Source organism: Barbatula barbatula (genome assembly GCF_947034865.1).
Source record: "Barbatula barbatula genome assembly, chromosome: 19".
Taxonomy (NCBI): Eukaryota; Metazoa; Chordata; class Actinopteri; order Cypriniformes; family Nemacheilidae; genus Barbatula; species Barbatula barbatula.
The window spans coordinates 5,286,506-5,302,536 of NC_136782.1; the positions used below are offsets into that span (position 1 = coordinate 5,286,506).

A 16,031-nucleotide genomic window follows, 5' to 3' on the forward strand; every position below is an offset into this window, starting at 1 on the left:
CTAGATTCAATCGCTAATCTATGTGACCTTTCTCAGGAGTGCACAAACAACACAGGCACTTTGTGAAGTAGAGCAATTCTATATATTTATTTATTTAAAGTTCTGTGGTAGGTGCGGTTAGGCCACAAGGTGTCGAGCATGCTAGGCTACCCCGCGAATCAGGTCGACGTCAGCAAGCGCAGGTGATGAATCAAACCGAGACTGCAGCCAGGCCCGGGCCGCTTCAGAAGAAAAGAGATATAGCACCTCTCACACTTCTTTTCTCACACATTTTGCAGCTTACTCCCCCATTGGCAGGAAATGCATCGACGTGACCTTTATGTTGTGGTTTGGTTTAGCGAATCTGCAGTGAAGGCCCTGTGCCAACTTGGCCTTGCATTTTCTGATGGGAGATAATGTTTATTTTAAATGGCAAGAGGGTAGAGAGGGTGTAAAAATAAAAAGGTTGAACTAGGTCAAAGGCAAATACGTGCTTTGAGCTCCACGACTATTTGTGACTTCATTTATGTGACCCTTGTCTCCAAAGTGAAGTATTACAGTATCTGGAGCAAGCTAGTGTTTAATGCAGGTGGGAGCATTAGCATTCATTGTTACTTTGACAGCATAAAAGCATAAATGGAAATCTGAATAGCACAAATACATGGCTGTTGCATACAACCCTATTGAGAACATACCGTAACGATCAAAGATTGCACAGGTACGTCTGTATGTCTGATAAAGATCTCTAAAACATCTGCTTCATAAAAACATCCTATAAACGTCTTAGAAAAGGAAGGGTATACACACATTACAAACCGTAAACATCTTACAGACAATTCTAGATGTCTGTATGAGACGTCACAGAGAGGTATTGCAGATGAACAAACAATAAAAAAAAGTGTTTTGCAGCTGTAAATACAGACATCAAATAGACTTCTCCCAGATGCATATCAGCTGTTCACTGGATTTGAACCTACGACCCTTTTGATTCCCAGTCAGATCTTTATACTCCTGGCTTTACATACACCTCCAAAGCACGAGCACTATTAAAAGAAAACACTTACACCTTCAACAGTTAACAAACCGCAAACATTAAAACTACTTAAAACCGATTTCTCCACCAAATGAGCATTTAATAGCATCCGCAGGGTCACAAGTATCACATGAGCATCCCTATTGCCATCGACTTACAGTCAACAGAATGCCCCTGTGTACGGACAGAGCCAGGTTTGTAATGTCAAGGAGGGAAGGGGCGGATATTTTAGAGCGTTCTCAGCAAAAAGTGGCTTCTTTGAAAAGAACCTGTGTAGGTTTGACACGCTACTTTATCTCAGTGAGGTGAGGTGGGGTGGGGTTTCAGAGGTGGGTCCGAGCGCTAGCTACAGTATAGCTACGTGAAAAAGGGGTCCAGCGCAGCCCTTAACAGATGTCTGCCTCTAGGGTGTTATTGCAGCCAGGCCGCAAGAGAGTTTATTTGAGCGCCGTAGACGTTCAGTCAGGCTAACTGTCACGCAAGATGGTAATATAGGCGATTGTGTAGTTCCCATCAGGATCTGTAATAACCCCTTGACTACACTTCGGCTAATTCAACAAATATCTAAATTTGGCAGTGGTGACCAACCTCAATGGAATTGACATAAAGGAAAATAATCGAGAGAACAAGAGGAATGCTAATGGTTTTGGAAACACGTTTACTTAAAAAAACACTATTCTTGAAATGTTTTGGAAGCTATCACGCAATCTCGGAGGTGGTTCGCCTGCAATTATATTTCAGAATGTAAGCTCTATTGAATATTCAACTCGTTTATCAAACATGACTAACATTAATGCTGCTACAGTATTTGGTGATACTGCAATTTAATGCCGTCATTGCCTGTAATCGAAAAAACAACTACAATGCAGGTCTGAGGTTTGCTGTTAAGTCATCGAAATATCATCGGCAAACAAAAGACGGCCGAGGATGACAGAGTAAATGAGTTTATTATTGCGCAAACATGTGACTAACGACGTACTATTGATTTATTCAGTCACACCAGCGTGGATACCAAGAAATGTGTAAGATCCTAATTACTTAACACTTTTAATTGTTATGTCTGCGTTGTGAAATCCTTTTATATTTGTTATGCATTAGTCATGCTTATGATCATGAGTCAGCATATGCGCCGCACCCAGGCTGAAAGCCAGACTTATGTCCTAAAGTCATTTATGGTGTAAGAATGTGAACTATTTACCGAAGGGGAATCTAGGTCGGGCAATGCACTGTTAATGTAAGCGTGAACAGAAGAGAATGACAATTTGACGCAGGAAATTACCAGAGAAATGACAAAGAACAATGCTTAAAAATACTTTTTTGGTCAATTTAAGAAGTGTTTTCACTCACCAGATTTGAGATGAAACAGATAGCATGCATTTGTCTAGTAGGCTATGTAGGTCACATTTTACCCAAAACCAAAGAAAAACGAAATTGTGTTTTATTTGAAAATAAGTTTATTACTCTCTTTTCCTATTGATATGTAGTTCATTTATACAACTAAAGTTGTTGTAAACCCTTATGACTTTTTCAGATAAAGAAAAAAGAGGATGATTCAATGACTATCCATTTGGATACTTTCAATGCAATGGCAGTACATCTTGACCTAATTTAACAAAAAAGGAACCAAGAATTTCAGTGGAACAGTATGTGTAGCTTGCTGATCCTTTTCTAAATACAACTATAGTTTTCGGTGAAAAACAGGCTGATATTTAAACATATTAACAGTAAAATCGTGCTGCCATTGTAGTGAATACACCCAACCTGATATTCATTCAATTATCTCTTTTTTATCTTCTTATGACATCAGTAAATTAGGAGAATTGTGAATCTTTGGCTTAACTATTTCTTCAGTGTTCCTAAAAATAACGTTTCCTAAAGTTTTTTTCCTCCGGTTTTGGAGTGAAACTTGACCTTGTGAGTTTCGTCCTGTTTGTGATTTGACTGTTCACTGAGTAATTGAGAGTTTAAGACTGAAGGTGTTTAGTGTCTAAATATGATGATTTGTAGTAACTTAAGCAGAGCCCAGGATGTTCTGGTTCATATCAAGTTAAGACGTGTGCAGATCAGAGGCCAAGCTTTAATTGCACGTTGAATTAAATTCGTCTTGGCTTCCACGAGGCATCAGCCGAGAGACCTCTTGTGCAAATTCCACCGCAACTGCTTTAACATTCCGACGGTTCCTTGTGGGAGATGAGGAATGTGGAAGAGGAAAGACATTGGAAAGGGAACGATAAAAGGAAAGCTGGGGTGGTGGATGAAGGAGTGTTTGATGGGAAATAAGAGAAACGGGAAGTGGTCCATCGTTTGCTGTCAGTGTCAGCACCTTCAGTGATGACATCATCAATGTCTTCCTGTTAAAGTTGAGGAAAAAAGCAACGGATGTGCATAGCGTGACTAAAACTATTCTCGATTAATCTCACTGCAAGCTGTGTGTTCCAAAACAGCTGTAAATGTTCTTCAATTGTATGTAAAAGAAATAAATACATTTCAAGATGCTTGTATAATATATAAAAATAAGGAAAATGTCAAGGCTTTAAAAAATCATAATATCATAATATCTAGAATAATTATATTAAACGTATATACATGTTTTATATACAATTTTATATAAATATATAACACAACATTTAATATTATATGTAATATAATATCTCTTTGTCATTTGTTTTTAATGACTGCATAGATTAACTAAATATTATGTGGTTAAACCTTGTCTTTTGCACGGATTTTGGACAAAACACAATCAGTATACTATGATTCGTGTTTGTACTAAAAGCAACATCCACAGGCACACATTCCACTGAGATGTCGTTCCAACTTTTCGCTCCAAGTTTTGTATGAATCACGGAAACCCCAGCGCCGGCAAAAGGAAGAGAGTGACGCATGGAAATCTTGGTCATGAAAACATCAACAACATGCACCGAGGGGAACCAAAACAAAACAGAGGCTCAAAAATCCCGCCACTTGTTTTTACTCTAATGCCAGGCCGACATGACATGAATGATTCATTGAAACAAAATGCACATGTGGGCACACGTTTAATCTGCCCTCCCGGCTTGGCCTTGGAATTCACTATCACAAAAAAGCCGTCGCGCACACACACGCAGGGTTCGAGGGAGCCGGCGAAAACAGGTTACATACACAAATCAATTTACATCAGTTACACAAACCCACTGTTAGCAGACACAAAGGAGACCGATATGTAAATGATGTCAAAGGAAATCCCACATTGCAGGCCAGATAAACAATAAAAGGCTGTCTATCTTCTCTAGCGGTCTAGCAACAAAAATAAACCCGAATTAAATATTCAATGCACTTTCATTCGTGGTTCTGTCGACACGGAAGTTGGGTCTACTTTGAATATTGTGTAGAAAGGTATGTCGTTCGTGAGGAGGACCGTTTGTTCGTGTGAGCTCGAGTCGGGCACTGTGTGTCTATTTGTCATAATAGTGGGCCAGTCTGACAGGCACCACGTTAAATCGCTTTAGGGCAGGAGTTGCACAACAGAGGAGAGGGTAATGCCTGCGGTTTGGGGCTTCAGCAGCCAGCGGACTCATAAAAGTGACGGCTGTAATGTACTATTGCACACAAACGCTAGCGTCAACACACATATTTCTGTCTCTTTCACTCAAATTCTCAAGAAAACGACACCAAAACAGGCAAAACAAGACAAAGTGTAGCTGGTTGAGTGGTGGCCGCTGTGATCTTTCTGGGTGGCCCCATCAGTCACAGTTATCAGCATTTCTGCCTCATCTTTCACTCAGCGGCAGATTTAAGCTTTTCTCTCGAGCAGGAAATGTGACGTGACGGTTTGGTTGAAGGAGAACAGCTTAAAAACTAAACAACACTTTGCTTTTCATCATAAGCTTTTCGCACCTACAGTATAAACAAATTGCATTTCTGTAATGCCGACCTACCCACATTAAAGCGTGTCAGAATGCACGCAGGGACAAACATATTATTGATTCAAAAACTGCTTCTCTTTAATGCACCTTCTGTGTGTAAGTGGATTGTCTTTTGACTCTTTTGCATGCGAAATCAGAAATACTTGGCAGAACTGAATTGCTTTTAAAGGCACAATATGCAAGATTTTCCATTGCAATACCTAAAACCACTAGCACAACATGCACTTCTGTTGTCTCAATGTTTCCAACAGTGTTTCAATCCAGAGAAATTCACAATTTTACACACCAGGTATCGGTGTAACAGTATGTCAAGTTTCCGCTTTTATTGCCATAAAAATCATAGGTGATTTCGACCACATGCCATCAAAGTGTGCCATCGAAGTATCGTGTGAGACTTTAGAAGGCAGTACCCGCAAGTTGTAACTGTGTGTTCACACCAAACGTGAGGCATTGTGTTCCTCTATCTACAGTATATAACTCGCGGGATTATTTGTTTAAGTATCATTTGCGCAAATAAAAATATTACTCGACAGGGAATGTCGCACATCTGGACAGTTCACACCGTAGTACTCAATAGTACTCAATACGCTCATTACGCGAATATGCCACTCGAGTTGAATTTTTTCTAACTTGTGAAGATGCCACAAATGAAATGAATATTGCTTGTTACCAAAGGACCAGCTATATTCACTTAAAGCACGTCAATTCAACTCAAGCGGCATATTCATGTCTATTCGCATTCGCATGTGTATGTAATGTACTCACGCAAATAGTTCAATTTGCTCTTGGTGTGAACAAACTATTACAATCATAAGCTGATCGAGGTTAATAATGAGACGGTTAATAAACTTGATTTCATTACTTCATCCATGAACATGATTTCCCATAAACAAGATTGATCTCCATTGGCAGTGGAGATAAAGACGACAATTTACATCAATCCATGCTTTTTCACATTGTTGTCAAAGCGAATCTAAAATTTACATTTTGTGCCTTTAATATGTAAACACAGAAGGCAATACATGGGCCCATGCTGAATCTGCAAAAGTTGCATATTTCAAACACAAACACATCTTTAAACTAAGCCGAGAGTTCACTCTGATTGAATGCTGAAACCATAATCAGATTATTTAATAGAGAAACACACAGAAGGCAGAATGTGTGGTAATTCAATGAATGATGTGCATTAATATTCTTAGAAAATCTGTGAAGCTTTTTGAGACCGCAGAATCCAGTCATATGTTATTGCGTTCATGGCTGTGACGTCATTAAGCAGATTCCTAAATGACCCATCTATCTTTGCTTATTGTTAATAAATGATCTACTATAAGTAAACTGGGGAGATTTGCACCTCAGGATGCTAAAATATGTCCAGATAGTATCAAACTTTGTCATTTCCAAAGCAAAATCCCCCTTTCCACTAACTGACCCCTTTAAGGACAGTGTTGGGTTATAGTTAACCTCCACCACATGCTCAACCCAAGCATCCATCTTACATTAGTGCCGCTCTCACCTACTGCCATACCAAACAACTCTTAATGACTCACTGTGACTCACTCTCATGACTATTTGGTTTTAAATGGTCCAGTATGTCTGTCCTCACCATCAGACGGGCTTTTAATCTCGTGTAGAAGAGGAAAAACAATATAGTTGGTGCACATACCATGCGCTGGATTTTGTTGTGCCAGTTTCTGCAGATCTCTGGCCAATAGGAGAATCTGTGTGATGGAAGTCACGCAAACATGTTGGATACTGGAGAAAAAGTGGCTGGGGGGAAATTTGCATCTGACTTTGAGTCACACTGAAATATTTTATCTAAATATGGACCTACATATATTATTATATAAAGTATATCATACAGTATATGGTAAAACCATAAATCTGGTAAGAAAATGTCGCTTACATGTATATGACTTATATACTCTTTATATATAAATATTATATTTTTGAAGGGGTGCTGAGGCAACATGTTGCATCCCTGCCAGCATGCAGCTTTGTGGCCTGTTCACTAATGCAATTCCCAGCTCTGCTAAACTGCATCATGAGGATGCGATGTTCTTTCTCTGGGTTGCAGCCAGCGGCCTGGCAAGGTTTTGGCACGTTAGGACTACAGCGAGGCTGGTTACTTCACCCTGTCCGGATAGGCAGATGGGTGCAGGCGGGCCGGGGATAGACATGCTAACCCCCACTGAATCTGTCAAGCCCGAAAATATCCCCAGCTCTTCCAGTGATATTCACTTTCACAAACATTTGCGGGTCCTGTCCTACTTGGACGGGCTTTACACCAGTGAACTCTTACATCAGAGGTGAGGGAACTTGGATCGCTATGTAACATGGCTCAAAATACACCCCTAAGCTCATTGTTGATAAACAAAATAAGAACAACTGTTAATAGATGTTGAGACGGGTTATTACTGGTTGACCAGTAACCATTTTTATTGCACAAAAAAGTCTGATGTTGCAGCACAGCATGAAAATTTAGAGGGAATTGAGAAGAAATGCCGTAATGATGATACATTGTTTGAGTGTGATTTCTTTGGACAGCATAAGACACATTTATGGCAATCTTCAAAGCGAACACAAAAATTCACACCGTAATAAATAAACTGAAATTTACCATTGAGTACCATTGAGTATTGAGTTTACCAAAGTTTGATTTCAGTTAAATGCGTGATTTGAAGTCATCCTTTAAAATTGTATCTTCCTATCCTATTCAATTTCTTCCATTACAAATGTTTTAAAGTTTTCAAATATATGTTAAAGATAAAAAAAAACATAGAGAAACACCCAATAAAAGCCCAGAATATGTGAACATGTTTAATACTGAAATACCTAAAAAGCATCAGGGTGAGACAACAAAAAGCTGTTTCATAAAATTCCAAAAAAACAATACTCTTATTTGTAGGTGAAAGGCAACTTTAAACATGCTAAAAATATCACATAGTTTTGACTTATTTCTGATAAAGTTACAACATACTTCTTATTTACTTCAAGCCCGGTACTAGGCTGGCTCGACTGGAGGCCCAATCGTATATTCAGGTTGGGCAGATAATGTCATACATAGTTCATTGCATGCATCATTTTTACATTTTTATGTGATTATATTGACAGATCATTATTTAATAGATAATATAAGTATTAAGTGAGTATTTGTTAATAAGTATTTCATTTTTAATTACATATTTATTGTCAGCTGGATATTTTTGGTCTGTCATTGCTTGGTCCAACAGAGAGGCCTGGTTAAGCCAATGTTGCAATGTTGTCTTAGTTAACCAAAGCAGTGCGTAGGCTTTCAAACAGTGCACTCCTTCAGAAAGCCCAAGCGAACACCACGGCTTCTTCACACACGACACCTCCATGCACGCTTGCTCTTGCATACATCTGTTTTCAAAAACGGCTAAGACTCGCATGCCAGGAATAGTGATTCAGCCTGTCATACATTCACCATAATAGACTGTAGATTGAATGATATTTGAATCTAACCGGCGGGAGAGAAGGTTTCAGAGAAGTTTAAAGCTCTAAGAGAAAGCTGCTTGTTATGGAATGTGCCCCCAAACTGCAAATCCACCAGCGCTCATACATCAGTGTTTCGGGTCTGGCTTCTGTAATGCAGGTCACATTGGTGCGTGAGAGAGACAGAGGTGCCCCCCGTCTAACTGACGCTCCACCGCGGGAGTTTTGCTGACTAACAAGTGGCACCAGACTTTGGCCCGAAGCTCTCGGATTCCAGTAAACGCTTCATTATGCAACGGCTAATGAGCGTTGCCTTATCTGAACTCCAGTGAAAGAACGAAGCCACGGCCTGAGGGAATGACTGAGAAGTGCTCTGAAGACGACGGGCTCGTTTTCGGTGAAGTGCGTGAGCACCGCCGAGTGCCGGAAGAAAGGCTGTTGCCAGGATTCAAGACAAGGGAAAGGGTGAGGAAGAAGAGGAGGTGAGAGATTTGGACGAATGCAAGTATCCTTCATAATGAAGTACAAGGGCCGATAACACCGTCCCAGCGGGAGATTCATGGGCAAGACACAGTTTTTTGACAGGAATCACCAAATATCTGTTTCTTGGGATCCTAATGGCACTTTTAAAGATGTTCGCTGCTCTTCAAGGTATTGACCGCTTTTGTTTGCAGATGTAAACAGCATCATGGCCTTGTTTACTACTATGAACAAGAGCAGTGAATTGTACGATTGCATAAAACGTTATGAAAACATGAGCTTGTCGTAACTGATTTTTAGTAACAATTGTTTACAGGGGTGGGAATTGTTGTTCTTGATGCACTAATTAGCATATTTAAAGATTCAGTGAGTAATTTTTCGGATGATATGTTGATAGAAATGCAATATAATATACATAGCTATGTCTTCACAGGTGTATTACCTTAGAATGAGCTGTTTCTTAGGGTTGTTACGATACACTAATTTGCTAATTCAATACTGTCCCGATACTTGTGTGCCGATTCAATATATATTGCGATTATAGAGTATTGCGATAATATAACTATTGCGAGTTAATATTACAATTTATTGTGATTTTTGTTTGCTTATTAAAGACTAGGAAAATACTTGATCATACAATAAAATAAACGTGACTCATTTGTGCTGTATGTTAAACAACAGCCGCTTCAACGCATTATCACATCGTAACAAGAAAGCCAAAGACACTTAGGGTTTCCCCGCATAACTATGTGTCGAATATGTGTCGACAACAGTTCAACCAAAAATGCGCTTAACATGTGCTTGCCATCCCAAATGTATGTCACTTTCCGTCTGATCAATTTTATATTAAAATGCTTCAAGTTATAGATGTGCCGCCATATTTAAAACGAGCAAATAATTCAGTTTGTTTATGTTTACATTTCAGTACTGCTTAATAAACTCAAATGATTAATAGTTTTCATGATAGTTATCATAAACGTAATCCATTAAAATTTGAGAATTTTTGGGGGTGCTCCTTTAAACTACTCCTTTACAGATTAAAGATAGTAGGCAATAGCAGTCATCTTATTAACACTTATTTCAAGTGTCCATCTAACATCTGGAGGAACATCATACAATAACACTGAACTAAACTGTCTATAAGATGACCAATAAAGTTAGACCTGGTCGTACTGTATGTCGTTGTTTTGAAAGAGATTTCAAAAAGTGTCATGTGATTGGAGGAGGGGTTATCACAGGAGCAAAGTGTGATGTACCACAGGACAGCAAAATCGATTGTGGACATCAAAGACCGCTCTAGTGATTGGTGACAGCAACCTGCATCAAATATTTACACTGCTGGAGTGACGTATGTTTCATAGATATAGCAGAAACAGACAGGAGAACAACAGTGCACGGATCAAAACGAACTGTCTAGGCGTGTTTGTTTAGAAACACTCAGAGACCTCATATCACGTATGACCTTTCAGACCCCGCGCATGCAACAAGTTTATCACACCACTAAAGGCGCATTACAAGACTTCGCACCACGATACAAGAGCCTTTTAACTTCTGGTTTGGTCAAATCGTAAATTGAAACGTGGGTGATCTAGGTTGCAGTCGTGGTCTGGAGGTTAATGCTCGTGAGAAGTTGAGCAGTGATGCTCATGTGGGTGCACCGGGTTCAAATATGGGTTGCAACATCTGTATTTGTGACAGAAGTGCCGAAGACCAAAAGAGCATTACAAAAGACTTCATAACACACTACACAAGCTTCTGTTTTCTTCAGATCCCGAATAGAGACATGGGCTGAGAACGAAATTAAACTAACGTTGGTTGGAGTCATGGCCTTGTTGTTGATGCATGCAATGACAAATGCTCATGTGGCCAATGGAAGTTCAAATCTGGCTTGTAACATTTGTAAACAATTTGCTAATCATTTTGCAAATAACAAAATGATATAAATAAACAAAACTCAAATCAGCTAAAAATATGTTAAAGTACATAAGTCCCATTGAAAAGTCCAACTTTACTTGATATTTTAGCTTTTTATTCAAATATACATTTAAAACATTTTATTGAAAATATTTGTATTTATTATTGTTATTTTATATATACATATTAAAAATATATATATTATAACCAAACCCAAGTTAACTTCGAGCCAGATGCGTGCGTCTGTTGAAACCGTCTATAAACTGATGCTCCGCTATGAGAAGAGTTTAGGAAGAATTTCCAAAAGTTACACACTATACATGTGCAACGTTTATAAACACAAAGCTGAGGAGAATGACAAAATATTACGACAAGAGAGGATCAACAAATATTAATCAAATATTCTATTGATGTCAATTTATGATTTATTTCCTGTAAGCTTTTTTATTTTATGTTTTATTCTGTATATTTGAATAAATAATATATTCCTTGACGTGGCAAATAATTTGGCCCTATAAATATCTTGAAAGTTGTGTTTTGTCCAGTTTGTACCATGCATCTCATATTGTAATGGTTCAATTGAGCCTGAGGGGAAACTAAAAGCAAATTAGCACCATTTGTCACTTCTGTATGTTCTTTGATGAGACATAAAAACTGGCTGAAACACGCTGACAACAATCCAATATCAGAAGACTAGCGAAACGTTTTAAGGCATTCTTTTCCAAATAATCTGTCTTACATTATTGAAAAGCTAGACAATATTGTCCAAAGCATACAGATTTATCACAACCTGTCACTGAAGAATGTGTATTTAGCGTCTGTTATTCACTTTGTTTCCTTTGAAATATTTCCCCTTCACTACACAACTAATGTGATGGTTTAACTAACCCTCGGTCAGTGTTTCAGCGTGTCTGATAAACGTACGGTCCATCAATTCCACCTACGGAGGAAGAGTAGCTGACAGCAGTATTCAGTGGATTGTGGGAAGAGTATAAAGGCCGCCCCGAGTACGGTAACCTGGCTTCAAGAATTTACCCTTTGGATGTGTGACATTAAGCGCCGAAAGATACTCTGACAAGAAGAGTTACTTTATCCTCTGGACCCAAGCCCAGACTGTAGCAAATCACACACACTGACAATTCAGCCAGATGATTCAGCGCTGAGGGTTGAGCGGGGGGTGACGGGGTCTGTCAAAGATTCAATTCTTTTGTCACGATCAGAACGTGCGAGCAGCGTTGATGGATTTCTCGCTTTCCCTGTCTTTTTTTTCTCTGAGAGAATACCAAGATTCAGGAGAGAATAGGGAGAGACACGGGCCTCCCACATCTTGCCAAAGCGAGCTGACTGTGCAGAACAGCAAGACACATTTAGTCATGTTTCATTATTATGATTTCAGGTTTTTCTTTTGATTTCAACTTAATAACTTTTACAATTAAAATGCTAAGGGAAATGTGCAGTTTAAAGGGATAGTTCAGACACGAATGAAAATGCTGTCATCATTTATTTACCCTCATGTCATTCAAACTCTGTATGTGACTCTTGTGACCCAAAACTCTTTTGTGTTCTGCAGAAGAAAGTCATACATGAAATGACATGAGGATAATTAAATGACGAATCTATCCCTAGTTCACCCCAAAAAAAATAATTCTGTCATCATTTACTCGCCTTCGAGGTGTCCAAATCTATAAATTCCTTTGTTCTGATAAACGCAAAGAGATATTTGGAAGAATGCTTACAACCAAACAGTTCTTGGACCCCATTATCAACCATTGTTGGAAAAACTTTATTTTTTTTTGTTCTGTTGAGCACAAATAACTCTTCTTGTGTCACTTTTGACTACAATTGTCTTTTTTCTGCTATGGTAGTCAATGGGGTCCAAGAACTGTTTGGAAGCATTCATCCAAATATATTTTTCTGTGTTCAACCAAACGAAGAAATTGAACAACTAAAGAGTGAGTAATTCATGACAGAATTAAACTTTGGGTGAAATTTGGGTCATTAAAGTGCAATAGTGGGTCACCATTTCATTTTTTAAAGAAGCAAACGCCTTTTGACTAATACAAGTCCACTTATTCCATGTATACGCATAAATGTACACCGACTAAGAAGAAAAAGCATTGTTGTCATTGCTTGACATGTCAGCTGCTCACACTCTCATCCACACACATCTTGCGTGTTTAGTAAGGTCAACACAAAAGAAGAGTTAAGTGTGGGCACCAGGGCCAAATCACCGATTCACTATGCCACTATGCCACCTCACGCCCTTCCAAAACCAAGTCAACACAAAGCAGTGAAACCAAACAAGTCGCTGAGTCATTTACAGCATATGCAGAAAATGCAATTCCAAACACGTCAACGCATGTCTTCAGCACATTTAGAGATCAGCTATTTGCCTAATAACAAAAAGGCCACAGGTGATATGACGTAGCTGACCTCGCATCTCACCTCACATGCCTGTGATGTTCCACATTGGAAGACGTCACGGTTAAGGTCAAGGCTGGTTATACATTCAAAGTATACGTTTTATCAGTTCTTGTGTTGCCTGGGATTCAAACCCACAATGAACTTTACGTGCGAGAAGACTCCTTATGGCAAGCATTACCAGCACACCACATCATTCATGACATCAGAATTAAATTAAAACACTTCCTGGGGTTCGCTAACACGTTGTCTTCGCGTAAGCCAAAAGTTCCAAGCGTACAATCAGATTCAACAGATCACATTAGTTTATAAGCAACATGCTGGGTAAACCAATAACGCACTGATCCGACAACAGCTTTATCAGATAACAGCGGGAAAACTGTCCTAAATGACTCTCTGTACTGTGTCATCAAACAAGAGAACAGTAAAACACACTCTTTTAAACACTCTTTCCGTTTGGCGATTCAACGCATACGCCTCACCAACGGATTCACACGATAGCATGACAATTGAGGAATGCTGGCACAAAGACCCAGACAATAAACCAAAGGGTGGAGCGGATCCTTCCTTGCATGTGTAGACTGCCACGCTTACATACTTGGCAAACATCGGATGGGTATTGAGAGTTAATCCCACAGATATTAATAGTGTGCGGCGCGTTGAGGCGCTACACCCAACAACACAACTTTGGGCCCACCTAACGCGGAGGTTTCCATGGACGTGAAAGGGATTGTTTTCTTGTTGCTCCGGTTGCCAGGCTGGTTCAGGAATACCGGTAGTAAAGTGACGTGATGATGTTTCTGTGTCACGTGAATTGTTTTGCTGGGATACACCTTATAGCATGCCTTTCACGAGAGTTGGATTCATGATCATGTGATCGGTGGTGTTTATGTGGCCTTGGTCTGGATCTACACCAAAGTGTACTTCCAGTGTACCGAAAGTGTACCTCAGCCGCATCATACTTATCACTAACCACACTGTTTAAAGATAAAATGTGTGTCAATTCCGCACCACACGCATCTCCAAAATGTTTAACTTTTCCTGAAAAACAAACCTATGAATGGAATTATGACGGATAGACATTGAACATTCATATAACACTTTAGAATGATATTTAGAATTTCCTTTTTTGGAAAAAAATTACTGTCGAGTGTTCGGAAATGAACGACGGAATTCTGCATTTTCTCTATTCGAATGCATTTCCATCTCTGGATTTCCTTCGGTCAAGAGGGGGTGTTTCTCTTTGGGAAAGCAATCGATCTTGAGTCTAGATCTGGTTTTGTCTGTGCATTTGCCTTATACCTGGAAATGTGGAAAGATCTTCCCTATCAGCAGGCAACTCATAACCCATATTACTCGTGACCTGTCATATGACATGCCACAGCACTTGACCCATTGACTGCACCACCTCACCATGTGCTGCATTTAATGAGAGGCAATCATCTGTCCTGCACAATGAATAGAGACTATTGACAATCCCATGACAATCCTAAAACAATAAGTGAAGGATGCGCAATAATCACCTTTAAAACGCGTAATTGGGTAAACAGAAATCAATATCCAAAACCCACATGTTGAGAAAGTGAGACATGCATCTATAAGCTCCCTCAGACTCCCGAGCGCGTCTCAATGGACTCGGCGCTCACGTAACGGTACGCGACGCGAGTCACAAAGACCGGCGCGCGTGTGTACGGAAAGCAAATATTCAAAAGAAATACCTTCCATCCAGCAGAGCTGTTACTATCCCCCTTGTCCTTAAAATAAGGCACGCTCTTCACCATCCAGTCGTAGATCTGTGACAAGGTGAGGCGTTTTTCTGGGGAGCTCTCGATGGCTTTGGTGATCAGGTCCGCGTATGACATATTCCCCCAGGCGTTGCGTCGGGACGAGCTGCTCTTGCGTTGCGCGGCGGCTGCGGCGGCCACCGGAGAGGAGAGCACGGGCACCTGTTGCTGCTGACTCGGGATCTGCTGCTGCTGCTGGTGCTGGTGCTGCTGCTGCCGGTGGATGCAGTTCTCCTGGCACTGGAAATCGGCGCACTGATCGGGGTAGTCCTCGTTCTCTTCCAGCAGACTGAGGTTATTGATGAAGTCCGCGTTGCCGGAGGGCTCCTGCTTGACGGACTGAGCCGGGGAGGATGTGTTGGAGTCGGCGGCCGCGGGGTTGGGGAACTCCGGTCGCGGCAGCGGCCAAGTGCACGAGCGCGGCCGGGAGAGCGGCTCGAAGTCCGGGTCGATGTCGACCATCTGGTTTTGGGCTGCCTCGGCCATGGTACCAGCAATACTGTGCGTGTCTTAAAATGTCACATAAGATTGGCAAAAGAAAGTATGAGTCATGCGCAAATTACGCAAACGCGAATAAAAACACACAGAAAGGAAACAGCTTTACTTTAAAGCTGACTTGGTTACATTGGAAACGACTTTTGATAAGCGCGCGTCCGAACTAAAGTAGACAGAATGGCGTCGGATTTGTGTTGTTGTGAAGTTTTGTAATCCAGTCTAGTCCAGCAGTGCGCGATAGTCCTGCCGCTGCTGTCGCTTGTTGAGCGTCTGTGTACCAAAACTCCAGCGCGCTTACTGGAACTCACTATCATATGTCACCGGACACCGCCCCCGCGCGTTATTGACGGGCGCCGGCAGCCAATCGCAGGCCAGGGATCGAAAGCGAAACAAGCCGTATTTTCGTCCGCTGAAAACTAGTAAACAAACTTTCGGCGATGTTGTGAAAATACACACGCGAGGACCAACATCCGAACAATATGTGCACGATATTGTTTCACGATAATAAGCGCGTTTTAAACCTCCTGTATGCGTAAAGAGAGAGATCAGAGCCTGTGCTTTCACTGA

At 40.4% G+C, this 16,031-nt stretch overlaps 1 protein-coding gene across 1 annotated transcript in view; it reads right to left on the bottom strand.

The window, feature by feature from the left end:
* foxo1a (forkhead box O1 a) overlaps positions 1–15,740 on the bottom strand; it is a 31,582-nt gene extending 15,842 nt beyond the window's left edge. Inside the window, exon 1 of the mRNA XM_079482290.1 lies at positions 14,904–15,740. Coding sequence (XP_079338416.1) covers positions 14,904–15,455 — 552 coding nt within the window. The 5' untranslated portion in view covers positions 15,456–15,740. The remainder of the gene's footprint in view (positions 1–14,903) is intronic.
* Positions 15,741–16,031: the final 291 nt, after the last annotated feature.